Source organism: Nesoenas mayeri (assembly GCF_963082525.1).
Source record: "Nesoenas mayeri genome assembly, chromosome: 1".
NCBI lineage: Eukaryota > Metazoa > Chordata > Aves > Columbiformes > Columbidae > Nesoenas > Nesoenas mayeri.
The window spans coordinates 190,432,837-190,459,277 of NC_137541.1; the positions used below are offsets into that span (position 1 = coordinate 190,432,837).

Genomic DNA, 26,441 nt, shown 5'->3' on the forward strand with positions numbered 1-26,441 from the left:
CTCTGGATTTCAGAAGATGGTGCCTAACAGTATGGCTCTCTGTCTTGTGACGTTAGTCAGGTCACTTACATTGCATTTCGGGATGCCTGACATGCTGCATGGCTGATTTGTGGAAAATGAGAAACAGATACAGTACCCGGTCTTCATCAGCGTATGTCCAGGCCTTTCCAGATGTTCAGCTGTCCAGTCAGCAAGACTGCACAGCTGCTATGACATTAGACCATATGTCTAGCAACCTCAGGGAGCTGTGGAAGATTTTTTTTTGTCTGGATGGTTAAAATTATGGCCAGAGAAAGACACGTAGCCAGAAAAAAACCCAGGTATATTATAGCCCCATCAGTGAGGAATTAACAACTGATTTGGAGAACAGTCAGTAGGCAGTAAATAAGGCTTGATGTGACTATTGAGACAATGAGAGTAAAGCAAAAATGAACAACTGCTCGTTTAATGTGTCATCCATCCTGTGCAAGAGTTAAGTGCCCGTGGGGAAAATGGGACACTGTTGTGTAACTGATTGTGTCACACACAGGCGAAAAGAGACATGTAAGGATAGCAGAGATGCCTTGTTTTGGCATTTGCAAAGCTGAATGTTCAGTAGGAAGCAATAGGAAAATCCCTGCTACAGACCCCACATTTATTGCCTCTGGTAGCACTAGGGTGAGATTAAGTGGGAGACAGGCTGGGGCGAAGGGGGGCAGTTGTCCTGCATTTCCGCTGGTGTTGCACCAAAGTTTGGAATAGTTTGCTAAACAAGCTGTCCCCCTTTGCCCACCATTCCCACAGTCACTGTATCTGCCTGTGGATACGTTTGTATGTGTATAATGTTTTAATGTTAAAACAGACTGTCTTTTGGATCTTGCTCAATTGTGCATTGCTTGAGTTCTGGGAGAAAAATTCTTTTCTGACCCCAGATAGGGATCAGCTCAGTTTATGCTCCAAAGAATAGAGATTAATATCCCCTGTGACCTTTTAGCCTAGCTGCTGCAGGGTTTTTAACAAGTGGGCTTGAGACCCCATGTGTGGCAGCTATGCCAGCATGAATGTCTGTAATGCCTCTTCTTGTCAATGATCCGTGAACTAAGGAATCTCCAAGGATATCTTGACGTACCGCGGAGCTGTTACGGTCTAGTGCAGGATAGAACCATGCAATGATAGAATGAAAAGCTGGTGTCAGAAGCAACGTGTAAGTTGTTCTAAATGTACCTGACAACAGTTGTCCCTGGATCTGTATATACTTAAAAATGCAGCCATGATATGGTAGGAAAAACAAATATTTAAACAAAACCCCAAACAACAAAAAACAACAAAAGCACTATTTATGACTTCTTCTTTATGCAATGTTGTATGAACTTCATGACATAATGTAGAACAGGTAATAAAAAATAAACATATAACATGAAAAAGCCCCCACCTAGTTCCAGCTACGTCTTCCTCCCCACCCTGGTGGTGAAGAGAGAAGTTGTCTAGAAAACAATCCAGGAATTAATTCCTTCCTAAAAATAATTTTTCCTTAATTTTGGACATATTCATTTTGACTTACTTTGGCTATTCTGAACTAATGTTACCGTTGCTGATATGTGGAAAATGTTCATAGTTTGTTTAAACCATTTTTAACCATTAGTTTAAAATAGCCAGTCTTTTTTTTTGCAATAGGACTTAAAAGAACTGTCTGGGAGTCAGGAGGAGCATTGATTCAGGACTGAGGTCTACAGGTGCTGTTTCAAACATGTCTCTGGTAAATGAGTGATGTTATATTCACCTTCCCAAGCTATATTATCTGCTTTGGTGTCTAGGGTAGGCGATAAGTAAAAACTGAAGTGCCTGAATCCAAGAGAAAGATCATGGGGCTTTTGTCAGCTTAGCTCTGGTGGCATCAACAGCTCAATAGGTATATACATCCACACCCACCACCTTCCCTGTGTGCTTCTCGCTTCCCAGCTCCCTGCACTAACCACTCTGGGGAAGTGGGCATGTGTTTGCGTGGCTGCCGTGTCTTGCCTCCTGCCCTGGGCTGGCCCAGCTGCCACCCCAGCGGAGCAGGTTGTCTCCACCCCAGCGGAGCAGGTTGTCTCCACCCCAGCGGAGCAGGTTGTCTCCTCTGGTGAGTGGGCCACTCTTCTGGGCCTCACGGGAGCTGGATGTGAGTGTCAGCTCTCATAAGGTAAAAGACAGCTAAACACATGCCTGTAGGGTGAGAACTGGCTGTAATAAACAGATACAAGAGATTGCTGAAGTCGGTGCATGTTCTGTTTAATAATATAGATTTCTAGGAATTGAGTGCAGCAATTCCTTGGAAATGTTTTATTTATGGTCTCTTTTTTGCTACATGCAGAGAAATCTTTCAGAGATTTGTAGACTGTTTTTCTCACAGGGACAAGCTGGTTGTGTAGCAGATCCTAACTTGGATGTGTTTGAAGACAGGGCAACAGATTCTGCCCCAGTGCCTCTTGCTGCACTCAGTGGAGGGCCAGCGAGCATGTTCTTGCCATCAAAGCCTTCAGCCACGTAGAAGCTGAGTGACTTGTGGGCACGAGGTTCACAGGTTTCCAGGTTTCCATGGCTTGGCTGTGGGGAGCGGGAGCAAAGCTATGGTGGAGCAGGCCTGGTGAGGACCATCAGTTTGGCACTGCCGAGAGGCAAAGTGTTTGCCATAGGCAGCATTCAGGGAGGGCAGTATGAAGGTCATATGGATTTATGTTTAGCTTCTTGTTGTCAGAGGTTTGAATTTTGCTAAGCACAAGGGATACATCCTCCTTAATGCCATCTTGATCTTGTCTTGCCTGCTCTGTAAAACTACTAACATTTTTACAACCCATTAGGATGTAAAAGGTTGTTTCTCCCTGTTCTGGCTTCTCTCTGCTACCACCTCCTCCCCTGTGCACACCCTTGTGTCAGGGGCTGTCTGCAGCTGTGCAGCCCCAACCCTGCGCTGTGCCCTGACCCTCACTGGCCATCTGGATCCCTCCTTCCCTGTTTCTTGTCCACCACTTTGTTCTTGCCAAAGCCTGGATGCAGCTGGAGGTCAGCCCTCCTGAGCTGGCCTCCTCCCCCTCGGTCAATGCAACTCTCTGCATTGCGTACCTATGAATCGTAATTTTTAATTTTTGATTTCCAGAGGGACCCTCCCATCCTGAGTCAGAGGACAAAGGAAAGGAACTGATGCTCTTTTTTTGTGGTAAGGACCTAGGCTTTGGGTCATGTGGGATGCAGATAAAGGGGCCAGCACTGCTTCAGTCTTGAACCTTAAATACAAACCTAACTGTACAACATAGCTTACTTTTGAATGTGTGGTTTGATATTGCTTTCTTGAATGGTTACTGGGTAAAGGTGGACTGTGAGTTTACCTTGAAGTCATGCTGCAATTTACTACTTGTATAAAAAAGTTAGTAAAATCTGTAAATCTTAAATTGTTTGGAGGACTGGGGGAAGGTTGTACTTTGGGAATCACTGTTTTAAGAAATCTTAAATTTCAATTGCTAACTCTGCTATAAATCCCAAAGTGACATGTTAAATTTGATGAAAAAATCCAAGTCAGCATGTGGATGTTGGAATACTGTGAAAGAATATTTAAACAGAATGAGGCTCTCAACTTTGTCTATAGTAGAGCTGTCATTCAACCGTATCATAATCTCATTAGGTTGAGGGCTCTTGAAAGTGCTAAGTGCAGACTTCCCTGATGTTGGTTGGCACATTTAGGCACGTATGTAATGCAACAGCATAAAAAGCAATTTAATGCCTCATGTGATTTGTGATTCACGGGTTGATGGCTGCTAATATATTGTGGTGATCTACAAATTAAAGATTGGCTTGTTAGGTTCAGTGTGGGCAGGGCATTTAATTTTCTTGCACTAATTTAACAGAATTGGGGCCAAAGGCAGCAAAGAAGTGTTTTTTATCGCTATAAAAGATTTATGATTCATGATATCAAATCTTAGGCTAGTAAAGAGATACTCCAGAGCTAAATGCTTGAAAAAGAGGGGGAGATGGGAAGTGGAAAGACAAAATTCAACCATGAGAGAAAAAACAAAACTGGAGTGTCGCAGTCTGCATTATTCTACAGCATGTAAAATTCATTTTTGTGATGATTATGTTCTCTTTTAGATTTCTGAGTGAAGATGAATTTAGCAGAGATTTGTGATAATGCCAAAAAAGGAAGAGAATATGCACTCCTTGGGAATTATGACTCTTCTATGGTATATTACCAGGGTGTCATCCAACAAATCCAGAGACATTGCCAGTCGATCAGAGATCCAGCAATTAAGGGCAAATGGCAACAGGTAGGGTGAAATAAGGTTGCATTTATTCTGTTACTTGATTTTTGAAAAACAGACTATACTTCCCAAACCTTTTAAGATGTAGAGAATGTATATTGCAGCTAAATTCACAACATTTCTTTCACAATATTTTGTTGATGTTTATGGGGAAATAATTTTAGTGACATATTTAAAAGGAATTATTTTCTTCTAATTGAATAATTTTTTTTGTTGTTTTCACTTAGGATCTTTGGTTGATCACAGGTCTGCTTGTGTGTGATTGCATACCTTGGAAAAACCAGTTTGCTGAGTACTTCCTTTTGCTGTTTTATGTTCTGGCTATCTAATTTCCTGTAAACTAAGATGTGAGTGGATGAGTTAGAATCACTACAACAGTTGTCTGAGCAGCAGTTAATTATAATGCTACAGTGTGCGAATTTGGATCAGGTTTCTAAAACTCTAAGTAATACTCTTAGCCTGGTTTTTGCACACATGCATTACCTTGCTAAGCAGAGAACTGCTGAAGCCAAGGAAGTAATGTAAGAACTCTCTTTAGCAAGTTCAGTATTTAAGTCTTCCTTACATTTTGTGGTTCCATTTTTTGTTGTACAAAATGTGTTCCATTTTAAAAAAAATGGATGATAAACATATAAAGGTGTGTTCCAGAATAAAGAATTTATGTTGCATAAATATTACTTTTTGAAAGAAGAACGTAGGTCCTATAAAAGATACAGTATTGCAGTAAGTAGTTGAAGAGATGATTTCAAGAAGAGTTTTTCTAAATGTTTTGTGTTTAAATGATGTTACTTAAATACAGAAACAAATTTTTCCTTTTTATTGCAGCAGGTGCTTTGGTTATGGTTTTGTGCTTGAATCATCTGACATTAACAGAGTATTTTATGTACTGATAGCTACAACCCCGTTAGCAATCATTTTGTAATGACAGTACTATTTATAGGCATTTATCACGGAATTGTAAAGGTCTGTCTGCTTATTAAGAGCTTGTCTGCAAAGCATGTGTGTGCACAAGCAGGAGCAGTAGTGCCTTGCTTTGTGGTGCTGTAATAAGCTGAATGTTGTACAGGAGACTGTCACATTCAAGTGTTTGCATTCAAGTGCTTCCCCACACGGGGCATGCTGATAGGAGCTGTCCATGCCCACGTGTGTCCTTAGTTCCTGCCGAACGTGTAACTGACATGATGGTAGAGTATGAGTCTCTTCTTGTTGTCCAGTTGCATCACTGCACTCCACTTCTAGTGCTTAGTGTTTCCTCCGATTATACTGATTCTTCAATTAAACTTTTTAACAGCTCTTATTTTGTGAAGGTTACTTCAAGTCTGGTGGTGGTGTGTGGTGGTTGAACTGCTTCAGAGGAACCTGTGCACTGTGGAATGTGTTCTGTACATTGGAGACACACCTCAAGTAAAAAAGGACCATTAATACAGTTTCAAGGACTATTCTCTGGGGAAGGCAGCTGGCTCCTTAGCAGAGGATCTGAAGTTGGCACCTTCTCAGAAATTATCCCTTCTAGGTAAAAACAGAATGGCCCTTGACAGTGTCGCATAAATGCTTTAGAGAACTGTCTCCAGAAAGATCAGCAGCAGGTGGGGTAGTGTCTGTCATGCTGCATGCTCATGTTAATTCTGAAACTTCCCAATGCAGCGGTGGCAGATGAGCTTTGTCAGAATATTGCTTTGCCATTACTGGTGCCAGTCTCAGCTCAGGGGCAAACACCAAAACATAATAAGCATAGTTAAAAAAACCCACATGCTTCATCCCCAGGCTGTTTGCCTTCTCATTAATTTATGGGACTACCCATAGCACTGGGAACAAAATGGTACTGCCCTGAGAGCAAATGATGCAGCCCTGGAACCACTAGCTTTTCCATACCTGCACCTAAATGGTTTGGTGAGATGCATAGAGATAGACCTGTTTTCTTACCCACTCTTGTGCCTTCTACTCCTTGAGACAGACTAAGAGGGAGTGTGATGATCTGGATGTTGGCACTGCTTTCCAGCTCCAACAGCGCCTACATATAAACTGTCAGTCACATTCAGTAGCTGTCTGCACTCATGTGCAGAAGCAAAAAGTTCCCATACCCATATGCTTCTTGCAAGTGGCACCAGAAGCAAAGCAACCCTTAGGTCATGGTAAAGTGAATGAATGCAATTGATTTTTACCTGAAACTGTTTCCTCTGGAGTATGGAACTGGCCTGTTCTTTAGGTTCTTCGGTTTCTCCATCCTCTGAGGAATCTGAGGAGGATAAAACCACTGGTACCTTTTGGAGGTGGACTTCCACAATCTCTAGCAGACACTGGGTGCATAGAGCTTTTACTGTTGGGAGCAGTCCACAGTGTGAATGTCCATGTAGATAAGTACTCAAAGGAGAACACTGATACTTAAACCAATTCTTCTCTGGAATGTACTGTCTGCATGCACATTTCATAATCTGGAACCTCCTGGAGGATTCCTGGGACACCGACGCTGAGGGCATCTGGCTGTATGAAGTGTGCCCTTCCTTTCTGTAGGTTTGTGCACAGCACACAGAGGGTGTTTGTCCTATTGGGACTTTGAGGCAGTCAACTCAGTTTCAGGTGTTTGCGTACATGTTCCCTCATAAAATCGGAATGTTCAAATGGGTAACATCTCAAATAGTTACAGCCATGGCTCAGCACTTGACCAGCTCACACCTGTTACATGAACCTTTGTTCTCTCTATGTGGTCACTTCTCTAGGGTGAGTGCTCCATCCTGAATAGATACCTTATTCTAGGTGGATCTGTTTTGTTGCCTTTCCTACTACATGGGATTTTTCCAGCAGTTCATTAAGTGATGTAGAGCAGAGGTGAACCAGAAATAGTTCAGATTTTGGGTCAGACTCCCAAAAACTCTTGATCTACCTCTCTTTGCTTAGGTGTCGTTGTTTTCAAATTTTTGCAGGTTGGTCTGGACACCATGATATTCTGTGCAAGTATCTGGTGGCTTGTATTTCATGTGGCACAGTCAGGCAGCTTCAGCTTTGCAACTGGGCACCCTGATTTCAAGGGTTCCTTGTGCTTGGTGCTGAGAGGATAGTTAGAAGGAGGAGGAAAGGGAACATGTATCATCTGCTCCCCTGGAACAACTGACTGGCTCGCTTCCACTTGATGCAATACTGCTTCTGGGACTTCAAAATCAGCACTGGCTGGGGGACAGGGATTGTGTTATTAACCTGGGACAACCTGCAGAACTTTGAAAGGGCAAAAGATGCATCTTGGAGGGCCCACCAAAGCAGTGCTGTGATAACATACAAATTCCTGTGACCCTTTGGAAAAGTCATTGTCATTGATTGTCTGGTAATTAGCTTGGCTTAGGGATATCAAGTGGTGACCTGCTGTTGAGACCCTAATTTGTTTTGCTTCCAAGGAGTTCGCAGCTTTCTCTTGGGTGGCTGAGTGTAGCTCCCTTCTCCTCACTCCTAGGCCCCTAAGGTTATTGGACAAATAAGAAGTTACTTCTCTTTTGTGCTTTGAGGTTTGGCTGACTTGTAGCCATATTCATCCATGTAAATACAGGCTGGGACTGGAAAGATTCAAAATCAGAAGCAACTAATCTTTTTTTCTACTTAACAACAATAAAAGGTACATTTACTCTCTTGACTGCCACTGTGAACTTCACTTGTGTTGACATTCCCCCTGTTTATTCTGAGATAGTTTCTTGGCTGCTGCAGTCTTTTTACTAGACAGCTGGCTTGTAGGAAAGAGCTGCTTCAGTGACAGTTCAGCAGCTGCAGAATGACAGCAGAGTGTGCCCCCAGGAGATAGTACTGGCTTACGACACGGCCAGCGGCTGTCGAGCAAAACCTGCTGCATGTTACAACCGTGTGCTCTGCATTGCGCAATATCGGAGAGCACGGGAGCCTCAGCAGGGGCTGGGGCAGGAGTTCAACAATTCTCAGAGCATTTGGAGCAGCCTGCAAGGCACCCTTACCGGCCACAGCCACAGGAGCAGGTGATTAGTTGCACTGTGTTTGTGCTTAAAGAATAAAGGATGATTTAAAAAAAAAAATTACACACAATTTAGTCAATCTGTGCTTATGTTGGTTTTGCTTCATATCTGCTTTATTAGCGCTTTGTAGGTTACTTCATGCATATTCTGCAGGTAACTAATGAAGAACTGTGGTTACAGGAACTATACTTTGACTGCATGGGATCAGACTTGGTTATAGGAAATCTATTTGGGGTATGGTTTAGGGAATCATTATTTTCACTTTTTAAAAAATGGTGCTTGTTGAATAACTAACGCTAATTGCAGGCAGTAATTTCAGGTTTGGAAAACGCTTTTATAGAAATGTCACTATTTTTATTCCTGCAAGACATAATTCAAAAAACTCCACACTTTATTTGTATTTACCAAGGTACTAATACCCATACTTATTGTTCTGGGAAGTGATGTAGAAGTACAAGCTCTAGCATAGCACAGAAGAGTTGGTGATGCCAAAGCTACAACAGTTGCCAGAGAAAGTCCCTGAAATGTTTTTTGGAAATACTGCTAAGAAAGAGTGAACTCAACTCTTGGTCCCTGTGTTTTATACCCATATGTTAGGATGTATTTTCTGCTTGGTTACTGTAAATCCTTAGGGCTGAAATGTCCAAACAAAGCCGTGGTGCCATGTCCTGGGCTGAAGGGCTACTTATTGGGCTTTCCGACTTCACCCAATGCCCACAATGCTGCTTCCGTGGACGAGGTGACATGGCTCATGTACCAGAGCGTGTCTCTGGGGAGCAGGCACTTTCACACAGTAGCTGAACCCAGTTCACATCCCGCCGTGCCCAGAGGGGCCGAGCTCTTCCCCACCTGGTGTTCACTCCAGCTTCTCTCCCTCCTCTGCCCCTTGCATTCTTTGTTCTGGGGTTCACCTTATCACAGGGGAGTGAGCCAGTGCAGTTTGCTAACCCAGCAAAAGTGTCCTTTATTATTGCCCTCCTAGACTAGTTTTCTGCCATTTCACCAAGCTGGGTTACTGTATTGAAATGCCAGAACTGAATCCAGAAGAGCAGTGGCAAAGTGTGGTTGGGGAGAAAAAGTGACAAGTGACATCTTCCTATTTGGCAGTGATGAGCAGCTAACTTGGCCCATGCTATTTCCTGAAACTGCGTAAGCATGAATAACCTAAAATCTTTTTTCAGGTTCTCTACACCCAGAGCTGGAGCCCCCTGAAGGCTATGGCACCCAAGGGAAGGGTGTGACGGGGGGCTGAGGGACTGGGTGTGTTCAGATCAGGGATTTTCCTGTTTGCAGCTTTCCAAGGTGGCTTCAGAGTAGTGCTGATCACTCAGAGGCAGTGCTCAGTCACCTCTGTAATTACGGCACAACCCTTCTTGGCTCGCATCTGGGTTGTTTGTCAGCTGCAATAAACTCTTTCTGTACCCTTTTAATCCGACTTACTTTCTTTAAGGCCTCTAGGAATTTCGCAGCTGGTTTTCCTTTGTAGTCTTGTTGTTTGAGTACATTGGGTGGGTTTTTTTTGGTTGGTTTCCCAGGTGCTGACTAAGCAGTAAGGGTGTGTATTTCAGAGTTTCGTTTGCTCAGGTCTGCATAAGAGACGGCCAGAAGTTGTTTGTTTTCAGGTTCCAAGGCATCAAAGGCTCACTTTCTCTAAGTTTTCAGATACCATCCTCTTTGCTTGTCCACAAAGCTGCATGACAGCACTCCAGCCCTCAGCACTAGCAAGTTGTTTTCCACCAACTTTTCCGCATGTGTTGGAAGGCTGATAGGAGGAATCCTGTCTGTATTCCTGGAGCAGTGGAGTAGGAAGCGGCTGTCTCTGGTGGAGCGGTGCCCTGAAGGATTTATGCTCCATCATTCCTTTGTACCTCACAGCAGCTGTTTGGCTGGATTTACTTTTGGACAGGAGGGATGTGTGTTAGACAGTTTGAAGGAATCAAGTTAGTGATCAGTCACATTTGTAACTCAGCTGGAAGTTCTTGCACTGGGGGATGTGTCTGTTGATGGTGTGATGAAAAAGCAAAGAGAGCAAAGCAGGGCGGGAGCAATCCTGCCTGAGCTGGAAGTCCTGTGTCTTCAGAAGAACAGAGCTACCCCATCTGGAATAAGCAAGAAGTGTCTTGTGAAATGATGAAGTTCTTCCCATCCCTAATCCTCCTTTTGTACAGATGCACGTAGAACTTCTGGTGAAGTAAATGCAGTGTTGCAAAAACTGTGTAGGGACTTGGGGATTTACCCTTCACTTTGCCTCTGTCCTTGCTGGTATCTTGCTGAGTGCAGTCACATATATTGTTCTTAAACTGGGTATTAAAACAGATAATAATTTATTTGTGCTGCTGAAATATCCTAATTTGACCTTGTAGTGGGAAAATTCCTGGAAAATATTACAGAGCAGAACGATAGATTGCTGTGGGGTGTACCTGGTAGTATTTTAGGAGAACTGTAAGCTTCCAGAAAGAGGTGATGTGTGTTTGTTACTGAGAGCTGTCAATTTAATGATTCATTCTTCTATACACCGTACCTACTAAACAGTTATGTCAGGTAGTGCTTTCTGTCTTGAAGTTGCCCCACCAAAAGTGGGGGGCTGCTGCTGCTGCTGAGTAGGGCGCGTGAGGAAAGATGCCATTCTGAGAGGGGAAATGAGAGTCTGAGAGAGAAATGGGATGAGCAGGTGAAAATCAGGCTGGAAGAGGCGTACTGCTAAAAATGTCCTGACAAGATGTGTCACACCTGCCCACCGTGGTGCCTTTCCAAGCACACAGGGAGATGGGGAGATCTCAGGCTCATGGTCACATCTTTTCACCAGTAAACACCAGCAGGAAGAACAGTCACAAGGTGTGATGCTGTTTAGTACTAATTCCCTGATTTGCTGCTGTTATAACCTTGGCAGACAGGCTGGATTTGCAGACCTCCATTCTCCTGATCTCTCCATTACTCAGAATCTGCACAGCAAAGAGAGTCTGGATTGCAGGCAACATCATTGACATCTGCTGATACTGTCCTCGGTTGTCTTCCTCTGTTTGCTACAAAGTGAAGCCTGGTTGCAGCTTTCCCAGCCAACGTTTTTCCCAGCATTTTTTCACATGGACGTATGACAGGAACACAGTTGGGTGCCTGGTGTCTCTCCTTGGCTTTCTTGTAAGCTGGCTTCAGATCCTGGCTTTTGATTCAGCCTTGCAGTGTCGGCTAGATGTAGCCTCACTCAGTAGCGTTCCTGGTGGCAGCCTGCAAATACCCTCACCGTAGTGTTACTTCAGGAGAGCTTTTAGAGCCTAGGAGCTTTTCCAGTGGATGGAAAAGTTCAGGATGTCTGCATAGCTCCAGCTGTGAGCCTGTGAGAAGCAAGATTCATGTTGGCCTAAGGTCATCCTAGCTACAAGGTGCCAATACTGATTTCTAGGTATGCAAAGCAATCTGTGAATTAGTTTTAGCTGTGTACCAACACTTCAGTGAAGAGGTGACATCTGGGTGTTATGACCTTTGAGCAAGTAAAAACCAAACTTAGCATGGAAGTTGATCCCACAGGATGGAAAGCATCATTGAGTGATAGGTGAAAGACTGGTAAGATGCAGTACAAGTGCGGTCAGGTGAATCCTGGTGCATCTTACACTAGTGCACTGAAAGTGTGTGCTTCTGAGCAAGAATGTACAGCGCAGTTTTTGGCTACTGGTATGCAGTAAGAAGTGGTGACCTTAGCATACACAACTTGAGCTTATAACAAGCCATATCACTTAAAACTTATTAAATTTCTACACAGATCTTATTTTTCTTAGACTTCATGGTAGAAAATTGAATGAATACTGAGTAAATGATCTTGAAATTATTGCAGTAGTTCTAATTCCCTGACTAGTGGCAATAGAAACTTTAGGTATAAAATTCAGTTGCATAATTCTGCAACCTGATTTCTTCCTGAGATATAATTTCTTCTCATTTTAATTTCACTTACTTTACTCATCATTTGAACTTCTGCTAGAGGGTGTTAAAGTTCCCATTTTCTGTTCTAATCTTTCCAGTCCACAAAAGAATTGGCTTGTGCTTTGACTGTATGGTGACTTTGTGCCCCTCACAAAGTTAATTTTGTGATATTATATTTTAATGATTTAGCCAGTTTTATAACTAGGACCTTGGAGAGTGTAAACAGATGAGTTCTTTTATGCCAGAATAGTAGCAAATATGTTAAAGATCTGCCAAGGTCACCCTTACTACTATAAAAGTTTGTGTCTATGTGTGCATACATGTCAACATACACACATCAATTTAAGCATCAGCACATGTTATGGAAGAGCGATCCCTCTGTTCATAATCATGTCTGGTCACAACATTGATAAGCAGGAAGACAAATTCAACAGAGATTCACTTGTTTATGCTGTTGTCAAAGATCTGTTGTCACCCTGATAGGTCTGAGGTTTGTGAATGTAAAGGCTTGGGAGTCGTCCTTGGTTTTGAGTGTAGTATATGTTTTGAGGTACTTTTAATGGTTTTAAAAAAAAAAGTTAGACTTGTTACAATTTAAAAAAAAATCTATGTATTTCTCAAGGTCCGGCAAGAATTAGTTGAAGAATATGAACAAGTTAAGAGCATTGTCAACACTTTAGAGAGTTTTAAAATGGACAGACCTGCAGATATCCCTGTATCCTGTCAAGATGAGCCTTTTAGAGATCCCGCTGTTTGGCCCCCTCCTGTTCCAGCTGAACACAGGTAATGAGAGGCTCAAGCAGGGTGGGTGGAATAAGGTTGGGTTGCCATAATTTTATGTTGTTTTTTGAATGCACTTGTAACGTGAAAATCACATTTCATTTAGCCCTTAGTCATTGGTAATAAAGCAGAAATACAATTAATTGGAACAAAAAAAAAAAGGTAGTTAAACTACAGTCGGATTTATTGCTGAAGTTCTAAAGAAAGTCACTCCTTTATTCTGGTAGGAGTGACTAGCTAAGTGCCTGGAACTAGAGTCTGCTGGAGAGGTAAGTGGGCTTTTGGTGACAGTTGCCTTTCTCATGTCCAGGGAGAAAACTTTTCCATTTCAGTTGCAGCAGTTGAATTCATTGATGGCTGAGGAGTCAGGGAAGAGCTGGAACTGAAGGATCTTGAAAGTCATGGTTGTTAGAAATTGCTCCCTAGCTGCGGATAACATGACCTGTGTTTAATCCATTGGTTAGTTCTATCGCTAAATATGTTCTGTTATACATGGTGTTTCTCTTCGGTAATCACCTTTAAGGTAACTTCAGTTAGCTAATAGTTTTCTCAGATGTTTGTGCATTTTCTGAAATCCTCATTTTCACTCTAATAGAGCTTGACACAGGTTGTTGGAAACAACAAATCCAACTTAAAAACAGGAATAACATTTATCATGCCAACAATTTTCTATTATAACATTACAACAGCAAAGAATTTTAATATGTGATACTCGTGTAAGCAAAGGAAAATAAAATGAGAGATCTTGGTTAACAGAAAGAAATGCCAAGTTTATTTGTAAATTCATGTGCTTTATGATTATCACACAAATGGATCTTCAGTTCTCAAAAAAACCCCTAAGAATGTAAGTGTAAAATAATTTTGAGTTACTTAAAACAAGAATCAGTAGAAGATTTAATAGTGGACACTAATTAAAGTTGGGTGATGTTCCTGGCCATGTATTTTAGTTCTGTATTTCAAGTCTGATCCCTAAAGCAAAATGATTGTGACGCCTCATGTTAAAAACAAATTCTGCATTGTGCCACTTCTGAGTTCTCTTTGACATTGTAGGCGATGCACGCAAGTATAGGTGGTTGCAGTTCGGCTCTGTTTGCTTTTGCTTTCTAGGCAATTTTTACATTTTGACATTTTCACACAGGGGAATGAAGTCAGAGGTAGGAGGATTGTTTTAAAATTCTCTCTCCCCACTTTGTTTGGTTTTATATATATATATATATATATATATATTTTTTTTTTTTTTTTCTTTACTGTGAGTGTCAGACAGAACCAGAAATATGTTGCTGGATGTGCAGATATAGGGAGATAAGATTTAGGGGCTTGTCAGCTGTAATAATAATGCACTAAGGTAATTAATGAAATATCAGAATCCTTCTTTCTCAATGTTGCTCTTTTTTCACCGTTTTTAGCATGTTTCTGTTGTGGTTGCTTGTTGTTAGGGCTCCACCTCAGATAAAACGTCCCAGCCGAGAAGTGAAACCTTTGAGGAAAGAGTCGCCAGGCCTGCAGCCCCGCGGGCCGGCGGGCAGAGCACACGCGGTGTCCAAGGGCGAGAAGTCTGCGGGCAGCCGCGAAAGGGAATCTCGAGCTAGAGGAAGAGATGACAAGGTAAAGAGTGGTGAAGAACGTGGGGGGAAAGAGTTACGATGCAGCCGGTGGCAACAGGAAGCATTCTTAGTTTTGGTTATTTAATACAGATAATTATAAGAAACCACAATAATCTGGTGCAAGAAAACTCGGTGCTTTCCTCTTGCCTCATGGACAAAGCATGTATCATGGGGATATTTAGTAATTAAGGAAACTAAAGAAACCTCTGTAATGTTTGCTCTGTCTTCAGAAGACTTTTTTTTTTGCAAAGGAAGCATGGTGGCCTGTTCCTGGAGTGTTTCTAATTGTCTCGGTTAGACCAAGGGCTGGACTCTAAGCTGTTAGTGTAAATCACACATAAAGTCCATTTTCCTTCTCTCCCACCCTTTTCTTTTAATAAAAGGATCCAGTTCAAGTCTTTTTTACAGATTTCCATGAAAAAAGTACAAAAGTGAGACCAGTGCCCTTATCTAGACTTCAATCATTATGAACGGAGTTCCACAGTACCATTGTGTCTGCCATACTATTGTGAAATTTAGGTGTGCCTCGAAATCTAGAACAGTGCTGTAAATGCTCTGATTCTAGCTAAATCTGTGCCAGGTTATCTAAAGTGATACATTTGAAAATGATGTGAAAGAGACTTAGCAAAAGCAAACTCTTAGCAACTTCTTTTTGTTTGTTTGTTTATGAAAAGCCTTTTGTATTTATTATAGTGTTTAGGCAGATGCTTCTTGGAAAGGCTTTGTTTTAAAAACAAAAACAATGAAATAAATTAGAATAAGTTGGAAATTCTTTCCTCTGAAGACCCATGAAAAAGAAGAGGTGTTGAAGTGAAACAAAAAGAGAAACAGTGATTCCCTATCAAGTAGTGATGTCAAAGACAGGACTGCTTTCTGGCTGAAAAAAATGTCTGTGTGTGCAAATTGCTGTTTCTGAGACACTTTAATTTTTAAATTTAAATGTGGAATCAGTGCCAGGACTCCAAGGAACCTGTGGGATAGATGATACCAATCATGAGTGTACTGAGGCAGCTTTACTTTCCTGGCAGGCAGAGATATGAGAAGCCCGTTCCTATGGTGGCACCCACTATTGTACAGATCTTGATAGATAAGAAAATATTTAAGCTAGTTTTCTTCCAAATGAATTTGTTCACTTCCTTCATGGCCTTTTTGTTACAGGTTACCTCTACACAGTGCAGAAAGAACTCAAAGATGTGCTTTTTCAATCATAAATTGCTTTTCTGGTACAAAGAAGAAGCATTAAGTAATCCCAGCCCTTGTTGCCATCAGTAGGTAGGGCCAGGCACATTTTCAGCCCTGCCACTGAGTGACTGCAGAGATCAAGTTTAAACATTTTAGAAATCTCTCTACTCTGGATCAGTAAGATTTAAAATAACAAGTATGCATCCTGCAAGCTAAACAAAGCTTGTTAAGATCTGTGAAATTATTTACAGCTCTGCCAGCTATACAGGGAATTGGAGTCGTGGTGTGTGACAAGCTCACCACATGTGCTGGTGTGAGGCAGCTTTCAAAGTCTGAGCTCTAATGAGGGTGAACTCTGCTCTCGAAGCTTTCAGGGGATGAGCATTATAGAGCTTTACTATGAGGAGCCCACAATGACATGACTTGTACAATACTAGTCTCTGGGAATAATGTGATTAGCAACACTACTGCTGTCAGATGGAGGAAGAGCCATGAAGGTGTTCCACTTAATATGGTATATTTTAAATGCCACTCTTACCTGAATAACTTGGTCACTAGGTGGCAGAAGGAAGATACGTCTGCTCTTCAAAAAATACCAACACGTGCTCTTGTTTTTGCCTTTGTCTAGGTACCTGGTGATTATTTTACTTTCCCTGTCTGGGGTACATATGCAACAATCACACCAGGTTACAAATTCTCGTGATTTTTGTATGGCATCCATTATTTTCTTTTGGAGAAAATTTCGAATGAAAGAGGAAGGAGCCAGGCGTGGGAAGTGAGAATAGTTAATGCGACTTTCCATACTTTACGCGCAGGCATGAAAATAGGTTTTAACTTCCCTTTCAGTTTTACCCTTTCTGAGTTTGCAAGTGTTTATGTTCTACAGTTTCTGAACTAAAGCTAGAAGGAACTTACCTCTGTGGCCTAGTATGTTGAATCAAACAGGTTCGGTAACTCACATTCAGTTAAAAATAACAGGGCAAAACTGAAGCTTCAAATGAGGTAACCAGATACCTCTTATAATAAATGTTTCAGCTCTGTATTTCTTGGGTTTGGGTGACTGGCTAGGATGGATGCCATATCCATTTCTGAAGATGTTGGTTGCAGTGTACTAGTTTCTACACTGTCCTGGCTATGGCACCACAATACAATATGCCTATTTTGATATATTTCAAGATAAATATAGCTATAGCACCCATGTTTTAGAAATGTTTGTCTCATTTTCCACATAGTGCCTTTCACTGTTTCTCCTCCCCAGACCATATAATCTTTTATTTCTGACTGTAACCATCTTGGGATAAGGAGTTGTAACCTGACTATGCCTGTAAAATGCCTTTTTGTAGTGCTATATAAAATAATTTTGAACTGCAACCCAGCGGATGGTGTTTATCCTCCAAGCCCTTATATTTATGTGTTCCTTTCTCTAAAATGCTGCTTTCAAGTGCTTCTTCCCTCTTAGTTCCACTGGAAATTATTAGGCTTGTTCTCAAGGTATTATACCTTCTACTGGATCACTGCCAAGAATTTAAGCTTCTGTTTAGTCGTTCATCTTAAAGAGGCAGGATGAATGCTACCTGTATGTCGTCTAGAGACTGCATAATACCATATCTAAGCACTAGAACACTTTTTAGAAGTGCTTTTCAGGTTATTTTAGGTTGTCAGTGCATGAGGATGGTAGATATTGTGAAGGATATGAAATAGCCAAGGGCTGTGCTGCCATATCAGTGAAGTGAATATTAAAATTGATATGGCTTAAAAAATTTAATTTTTTTTACTTGATTATTCTGATGTGCGTCATCAGAAGCAAAAGCAAGGTAGATTACAGGAATATGGATGTGGGATGAGGTAGTCGTATTTAGGTGGAGGCACAGACATCCATGCATTGGGACTGGAAGGCTGTGCAATCTCTATCCAAGAATGCTGAAATAACTGATAGGTGAAACTGCAGGGTTGGGAGCACAGATTTCCAGTAAAATTCATTGTGTCTGCTGTTGTCTCATGTGAATGCTGAGTTGTGTTGACATGCCAGTGTTTAGAAAGGGAAAAGGAAAAGTGATCCAGGCAATTGGAGTTGTTAATTTTACCCCAACAGTGTGTGCAAAGTTTTGCAACAAATTCAGAATGGATACAAAGTGAAAGACTTGGGACTCACTGGAAAATGAAATAAAGTGAAATCTGTTTTCTTAAGCAAAGGTGGTGTCGTCGCTAGCAGTTTCTTTAGAGTTCTAGTTAAACTCTTAGAGGTAGAAATTCATCTACCTCAATGCCACATGGGAAGCAATTAGTTAATCTAGCAAGTGCATTGTGTAGAACATTAAGGTGAGGAGGAATTAGGCAGCAAGGGGAATGTAAACAAGTGGTACTGAGAAAGTATCAGTCAACAGGCAAATAATTTATGGATTTCTTCAAGAGTAGAGACTGATTTTTGTTTTATATTTAAATTAACAACCCTGGCGCAAAAAAAAAAAAAGAGGCATTTGCTAATTAAATTTGCTGATGACACTGAGTTGGGAAGCACCATTACCAGCAGAGGTGAATGAGGCTGCTGTGCAGGAGTGGGACAGCTGTGCTGGAGCCATGGAAATGGGATAACATTCGGCGGTGCAGAGCAGCAGGCCGTGTGCTTGGAGACTGCGAGAAGAATTTCTGCTGGAAGCTGGGACCTCAGTGGTAGAGAAGAAAGATTTGGGCGTATCAGCAGAAATCAGATCAGGCTGAACTTTCACTGGGCACATCACCTCTTCCTGGTGGTGAGGGGAAGCGGTGGCTGCTGGAGTGAGGCACAGCCAGGTGCCACCTTGGGCTTTGGCAGCAAGGGGTGGACAGGGTATCTGGCAGGTGTCCTTTGGTGTTTTAGTGTGTGGGAAGAGCCTGCAGGAGAGCAAGTTGTCTTCAGGAACCAGCACTGGTCATTGCAGCCACTGGGTTTATCCTACATGATTGATCTATTTGGGGTTGAGCATAAAGTCACAGACTGATACAGCCATGGCAATGGATGTAAATGAAGTCTCAGGCCTAGTTTGTTGAGGTGTTACCAGCAGAGAGATACCCATGCCATTGTAGGAGGCCCTGGTGAGACAGCAGCTGGAGTATTTTGAGTGCTTTTCTACAACAGTGCTCAAGAAGGATGTGTTAAGATTTGAATATTCTAGATAAATTATAGATGTGTTAATATTAGAAGGGAGGAGGAAAAAAGGGGTTGCCAAAGTGAATAGGTAATTGTATTCAGCTTGTGTTCCAAGAGCAGGCTTGCTTTGGTAAATGAAGGCAGAGTACACACGTTGTAAGTACATCAGGGTGGTGCACAGATTGAGAATGGCTGAAACTAATGCACAAACTCAGTAAGAGTAGAAAAATATTCATTTTGGAAAGGTTTTTGTTCTAGTGGCTCGGTGCAGGTCTGACAGCTCTTCCTGATGGAAAGCCCAGAAAAGTTTGAAATTTAATTTTTAAGTCAGAACTTAGTTATCTGAGGAGAAGGTTATGTGACGGGATTGCCAAGGGGACTTGGTGGGAGCAGTCTCTTTCAGTCCTCTGTACCTCTGTCTGTTGGCATCCGTTCTTAGAGAGAAGCCATTGCAGCAGCTTTATTTAAAGCTGTTTTGGGAAAGTAATACCACAAGAAGAAATGAGGATACAACTGGAAAAATTACACTTATTTCTGCTGCTTGGCTTCAGGTGACAATTTTAATTTTTTTTTTCCTAGTGTCCACTCACCTGCCGACTAAGGACTGCACCTTGGGCCAATTTGGGACCAGCATTAATAATCTTATTACATGTGAAAACTGTAAATACTTTAAACGCTGGTTTAATTCCAGAATCACAGAATGTTAGGGAGTGGAAGGGACCTCAAAAGATCATCTAGTCCAATCCCCCTGCTGGAGCAGGAACACCCAGATGAGGTTACACAGGAAAGTGTCCAGGCGGGTTTTGAATGTCTCCAGAGTAGGAGACTCCACAATCCCCCTGGGCAGCCTGTTCCAGTGTCTGTCACCCTCACTGAGAAGAAGTTTCCTCTCAAATTTAAGTGGAACCTCCTGTGTTCCAGTTTATACTCACTGCCCCTTGTCCTATCATTGTTTGTCACCGAGAAGAGCCTGGCTCCATCCTCGTGACACTCATCCTTTATATATTTATAAACATTAATGAGGTCCCCCCTCAGTCTCCTCTTCTCCAAACTAAAGAGCCCCAGCTCCCTCAGCCTTTCCTCATAAGGGAGATGCTCCACTCCCTTAATCATCTTTGTTGCCCTGCTCTGGACTCTCCAGCAGTTCCCTGTCCTTCTGGAACTGAGCGGCCCAGAACCGAACACAATATTCCAGATGTGGTCTCAAGAAAAAAAAAAAATCTAAACATTGTCACTAAAATGAGAGCCAAGGTCATGCCTAAAGTACGTATCCCAGTTGGCCGCCCTTCTCCCTCTGTTGGCGAGCAGGAAAATCAGCTCTCCCAGGCAATGACAGCCCCTCAGCAGCGGGGAACCGCGGTTTTGGAGCCCGGGGCCTCGCCTGCAGCCGGCTCGGCAGGCGGCCGGGCGGGCACGCTTCGCCACCCGGTGGCGGAGGCGGCGAGGCCGGGCGCTCCGCGGCTGCGCCGGTGCTGCCGGCCCCCTCCGGACCGCCGGCCCCCTCCGGACCGCCGGCCCTTGCTTTATCCTTTTTTATTTTTTTTCTCTTTTTCCGCTCCGTTGCGCCCGTCACAGCGCGGCGGTGCCGCCTGCCGTGCGTGCTGGCTGCTCCGCCGGCAGAGCGGGCTCGGTGCGGGCTGCAGCTGCCGCCCCTGCGTCCTCCGCAGCGCCCTGCAGCGCCCCGCCCCGCCTCCTCTGGGTTTTAAACCCGCCCTGACTCTGTTTCACCCCCCAAAAACCAGAACATCCGATTTGTTTCGAGATGTGCAGAAAAAGTTTTCCACTAGGAAAAGCAGTCTGTTGCAGAGGGGTAGAAGTGTGTAACAAAGACAGATAGAAAGCACCTTTAATTTCATTGTCTTTTTTTTTTTTCATGGTTGCACATGGATTCCATTTTCCGTCTCCTGAAATCTTCCAAACTCTACAAGGCTTTCCTCTCAGTTTCCTTTTTACGCCAGACCATTACATTTTTGACACCAGCCTTTTGTCTAAACACAACTTTCTGCTTCATTTCCATTGCAAAAAAAAAACACCCTGATCTGGGAGTACTAAACAGCACACTTGGAAGGAAGAAATAAAAATAGCAGGAAGATAAACTGTTCCCTCACAGGTCTCGTGGGCAAACGGCAACTGGGAGGGGTGTAATTGCTACCTTTTTCTTTTTCCACTGTGAGGCTATTTGTGTGTCTCCAGCTGCCCCTCAGCCCGCCTTTGCCTTGGCTGCTTTTGTCTGTCCAGCTGGGATTTTTAACTTGCTGCTGATAGTGTTTAGAAGCTGAGTTAAGGGTCCCAAAGTAGCTCCCTGCTCAGCCTCCTTGTTTAAAACAGAACAGCTGCTTCTCGGGCCGCGGAGCTCGGAGGGGAAGCGCTTTCCTTCGGAAGCAGGAGGAGAGGAGCGGGAGCCCTGATGCTTCAAAAGGAAAATGCTACTTCACCCCCAAAAGCTTAACAGCATTGTGAAAGTATTAACCAGAGACTTTGGGCCGTTTGGGGCAGAGGCAGCGTGTGGCTGGGTCTCTGAATAAGCATTGACATGGTGCAGAAATAATTGTAGTTCAAAGAAGCCTGGGTGACTTGGGAGCTTCTTTAGGGCTTTCAGTGCAACCCTTAAATAAATATGACCTTTAAAAAGCATTTTAACTGTTTATGGAGCTGGCCTGTGAATGAGAATGGGGAAGCAGATTGCAGTTGAGGAAGATTTTAATTAAACAAGGGAAGAGAATCTTGGCTTTCCTTCATCAAAGTCAAGGGGTGTAACAGCTTTTCTGTTCATTTTCAGTGATGATGGGGTGCCAGTCTAGCTCTGGCAGGCAGTGTGGCAGGTGTAGCATCTTCAAAATACGCTTTAGATGCTCTGGTCTTCAGCCAGGAGTAAATGTAGCATTAAGTTGTGACACAGCCTACTTTGTGAGGCTGTTTCTGCATTCATGCCTTTGGCTGGGCGTGAAGTGTGTAGGTTGTCCAAAGAGTGGTTAAGTGGTTTAAGAAAGTCCAGGTTGGTGCTTTAATACCAACCAACCAATCCACCCACCGTGCTGTGTAATGAACTCTGATGGGGTTTTATCACCGTGAGGTGCATCTATGAAGGAAGCATAGTACTATTGTGGTGGAAGCAACCACAGATGTTTGGGGACTCTGTGGAGTGTAGGGTGTGAACACATTGGTTTTGCTGGCCATCATGGTGCTGTGTTACAGCTTGATACCTTCCTGTGGCTTTAACAGAGCTGAACCAGACAATATTGCTATATATCGCTTGTAAAGGATATGTTGGAAGAATGATGTCCTTATAAGCCTGTATGACTTTCACTTCTAGGGAAAGAAAATACCCCAGGAAGTTGGTGATGGGGAAATTCCAAAATTTGATGGAGCAGGTTACGACAAAGACTTGGTCGAAGCTCTTGAAAGGGACATTGTATCAAGGAATCCAAGCATTCATTGGTATGAGGATTTTCTCAATTCAAGTGTTTTTGCTAGGGTGGAGTAGGAGAGAAATTATCCTCCTTCTAACTCTTAAAAGAAGGAGCCATCCTGATCTACAGATAAGCAAAACAAGATCTTTTGGTTTTAACAGTTTATTAATTTGATTACAATTAGGCATTTATTGCTAACTGATAGTATGTGTAGTACATCCATTACAGGTATTGCTGAAATGAAAGTACACTCCAGAGAACTCTAAAGATACCTCTTTGTTATTCATAGTGTCCAAAACAATTTTTAATTAAGCAGCTCTGGGTAACTTGAGTTGAAAATAATTTTTTCCCTACCTTTCAAAAGTGGATTCAATTTTAGGTCATGGGACTATAGGAGTGCTCTCATGAGGCATATGTCAGCATGCTAAAAGAGATGGTACAAAGTGAAAAGCTTTTCTGTTTTTCTGTATAAAAATAGAATAATATTGTTATATGAGAATCTTATACAAGTTTCTTCACCTTTCACAGGGATGACATAGCAGATTTGGAAGAAGCCAAGAAATTATTAAGAGAAGCTGTTGTTCTTCCAATGTGGATGCCTGATTTTTTCAAAGGGATCAGAAGACCTTGGAAGGTGGGAATTTATTACGTGTTTTAGTAAATGGCAAGCTGTAGTTACATATGTCTGCTGCTGTAATGGGTGTGGGTGCCTGTAGCAGAAGGCTAAAAAGGCAAATGGGAATTTGTTCATGAAATCCTCTCATAATGATACATTTTAAATGCCCTGAAAGAAACAGCTGGAAGTGTATGCGAGCTTTACAGTAAATAATAATTGTTGTATTTACTCAGTCATATCTTGTTGATGTTATACTACTTTCTATATGTCAGCCTGTACATGTGAGCAAGCATACAGGATATATTGACAGAAGCAGAAATCACAGAATGTTAGGGATTGGAAGGGACCTCAAAAGATCATCTAGTCCAATCCCCTCGCCAGAGCAGGAACACCCAGATGAGGTTACACAGGAACATGTCCAGGCAGGTTTTTGAATGTCTCCAGAGAAGGAGACTCCACAACCCCCCTGGGCAGCCTGTTCCAGTGTTCTGTTACCCTCACTGAGAAGAAGTTTCCTCTCAAATTTAAGTGGAACCTCCTGTTTTCCAGTTTGAACCTATTACCCTTTATCCTACCATTGGTTGTCACCGAGAAGAGCCTGGCTCCATCCTCGTGACACTCACCCTTTATATATTTATAAACATTAATAAGGTCACCCCTCAGTCTCCTCTTCTCCAAACTGAAGAGCCCCAGCTCCCTCAGCCTTTCCTCATAAGGGAGATGCTCCACTCCCTTCATCAACTTTGTTGCCCTATGCTGGACCCTCTCCAGCAGTTCCCTGTCCTTCTGGAACTGAGGGGCCCAGAACTGGACACAATATTCCAGGTGTGGTCTCACCAGGGCAGAGTAGAGGGGAAGGAGAACCTCTCTTGACCTACTAACCACCACCCTTCTAATACACCCCAGGATGCCATTGGCCTTCCTGGCCACACGGGCACAGTGCTGGCTCATGGTCATCCTACATCCTCCCTAACCCAGTTCTCATCAACCAAGGCAGACTCCTCCATTGTCCTGACTTCCTCTGGGGCCTCAGCAGTACGGGGCTCCTCAGGACAGCTTCCAGCAGAGTAGACAAAGAATGCATTCAGTAACTCTGCCTTCTCTGTATCTCTTGTCACCAGGGCACCCACTTGTTCATCTGTGGGCCTATATTGCCTCTAGTGTTAGTTTTATCTGCCATGTATTTGAAAAAGCTCTTTCTGTTGTCCTTGACCCCCCTCGCCAGGTTTAATTTTAAGGGAGGCCTTAGCTTTCCTAATTGCCTCCTTACATCCTCTCACAACAGCCTTATATTCTTCCCAAGTGGCCAGCCCCTCCTTCCATGATCTGTTAACTCTCCTCTTCCACTTGAGCTTACCCAGCAGTTTCCTGTTTAACCACGCAGGTCTCCTGGCTCCCTTCCTTGACTTCCTATGTGTCGGGATGCTCTGATCTTGTGCCTGGTAGAAGCAGTCCCCGAACACTAACCAACCATCTTGGGCCCCTTTACCTTCAAGCAGCCTTGCCCATGGGATTTCCCCTAACAATTGTTTGAAAAGGCCAAAGTTTGCCCTGCTGAAGTCCAGGGTTGCAATTCTGCTTGCTGTTCTGTTCCTGCCACACAAAATCCTGAACTCCACCATCTCATGGTCGCTGCAACCAAGGCAGCCCTCAACCTTTACTGCTTCTACCAGACCCTCCGTGTTAGTGATGATGAGATCCAGCAGTGCTCCTCTCCAGTCAGCTCCTCCACCCTTTGCATCAGAAAGTTATCGTCAATGCACCTGGAAGAACCTCCCTGGCCTGTGGCTGGCTGGCTGAATGGTCCTTCCAGCAAACATCAGGAAGTTAAAATCCCCCACAACAACCAGGCCTGTGACTGTGAGGCCACTCCTCAGCTGCCCATAGAAGGCCTCATCAACTTCCTCACCCTGATCTGGTGGTCTGTAATAGGACACCCACAACAGTATCATCCCTGCCAGCCTGCCCCGTATTCTCACCCATAGACTCTCAACTCGCTCCTCATCCGTGCCTGGACAGTACTCAATACATTGTAGTGGCTCTCTCACGTAAAAAGCGACTCCACCACCACACCTGGCTGGCCTGTGTTTTCCTGAAAAGACGTAGCCATCCATGACCACCATCCAGTCTTGTGTGCTGTCCCACCATGTCTCTGTAATTGCCACTGGTCATAATCTCCTGCCTGAACACAGATTCTAGCTCCTCCTGCTTTTTCCCATGCTGCACGTGTTGGTGTAGAGGCATTTCAGAGAGCGAGCTGAGCACACCAATTTCACCCTAGGGGATGGGAGGCCTCCCAGTCTTCATCAATTCTAGAGGCTGCCCACTTATGCAAGCCCAGCTACAACCCATCCCCCTTCGAGTCTAGTTTAAAGCTCTCCAAATGAGCCCTGCTAATTCCTGTTCCAGCATCCTTTTGCCCCTGCAAGATAAACCTTTCCCACATATCACTGTCTGGACTGGTGTCTTGTAAAACCAGCCATTATCAAAGAATCCAAAGCCCTGCCTGTAGCACCAGTCTTGTAGCCAATTGGTTAGGGACTGAATTTCTCTATTCCATCCCACGTCATCACCCAAAACTGGAAGGAGGGAAGAGAAAATTGCTTGAGCCCTGGACTCTTTTACCTTCTGTCCCAAGGCCTTGAAATCTGTCTGCATTCCCGTCAGACTGCGGGATGCAGCTTCCCTCCCCACCTGTCTGGAAGATCAGCGTGGGTAGCAGTCTGTTGCGTGCACCAGGTTGGGGAGAGCCTTGGTGATGTCCCTGATCCAGACTCCGGGTAGACTACAAACTTCCCTACAATGACAGTCAACTCTGCATATTGGGCCCTCTGTCCCTCTCAGAAGGGAATTCCTTACTACGATTACCCTTCTTTCTTTCTTATCTTGAGAGTGTGGTGTCAATCTGCCTCTTCTATGCGATCTTGTAGGCAGGCCTTGCACCACATCATCGCCTACCTCTTCTTCAAGATCCAGGGCCTCAAACCTGTTATGGAGGGGTACCTGGGGAAGCAAACCAGGTAGGGAGGGGGGTTGCCCGCGGCAATATACAGCTCTGCTTAGGATTGTGGTGGCCAGTCCTCAACTCTTCACCCAGGAAAGCAGTCCTTGGTCGGTTTTATTCTGCATGTGCCAACTCTCTCTCACGCAGGCTGCAATCTGCAGGCTGGGTGGGGTAAGGAAACAAGGAGAGAGGGGTCTAATCTGAGGGATGATTTAGCTTTGTGATTACACTCACAGCTGGACAGAGTCCCTGCTGGAGTGTGAGGACTTCGAAGTGGGAAAAAGAGCTACAAGGGGGGCAACAGGAGGATGTAGGACTGAGCTGGCCTGTCTGATGGACCAGAGATGAGTACAAGCTGGGCCTTGCTCAGGGCTAAAAGGAAGAGGAGGGAGGAAGTTGCCGAGCATTTCTGTAAACAGAAAACAAAATGGTCTTGCTTTTGTTGTGGGATGGATTGACACTTGTTTTGGGAATAACTAGTCACAACACAAGGGCTTTCTGGTTACGAGAACGATTACTGGGGAAAAGAGACTGTTGCAAATTGTCTGTTATTGTGAGTCTGCA

At 43.5% G+C, this 26,441-nt stretch overlaps 1 protein-coding gene across 1 annotated transcript in view; it reads left to right on the forward strand.

Annotated features, from left to right (window-relative positions):
- Positions 1-4,115: 4,115 nt before the first annotated feature.
- KATNAL1 (katanin catalytic subunit A1 like 1) overlaps positions 4,116-26,441 on the forward strand; it is a gene marked incomplete at both ends in the record, with an annotated part of 31,368 nt that continues 9,042 nt past the window's right edge. Inside the window, 5 exons of the mRNA XM_080357555.1 lie at positions 4,116-4,277; positions 12,777-12,937; positions 14,371-14,539; positions 22,161-22,285; positions 22,786-22,891. Coding sequence (XP_080213681.1) covers positions 4,116-4,277; positions 12,777-12,937; positions 14,371-14,539; positions 22,161-22,285; positions 22,786-22,891 — 723 coding nt within the window. The remainder of the gene's footprint in view (positions 4,278-12,776; positions 12,938-14,370; positions 14,540-22,160; positions 22,286-22,785; positions 22,892-26,441) is intronic.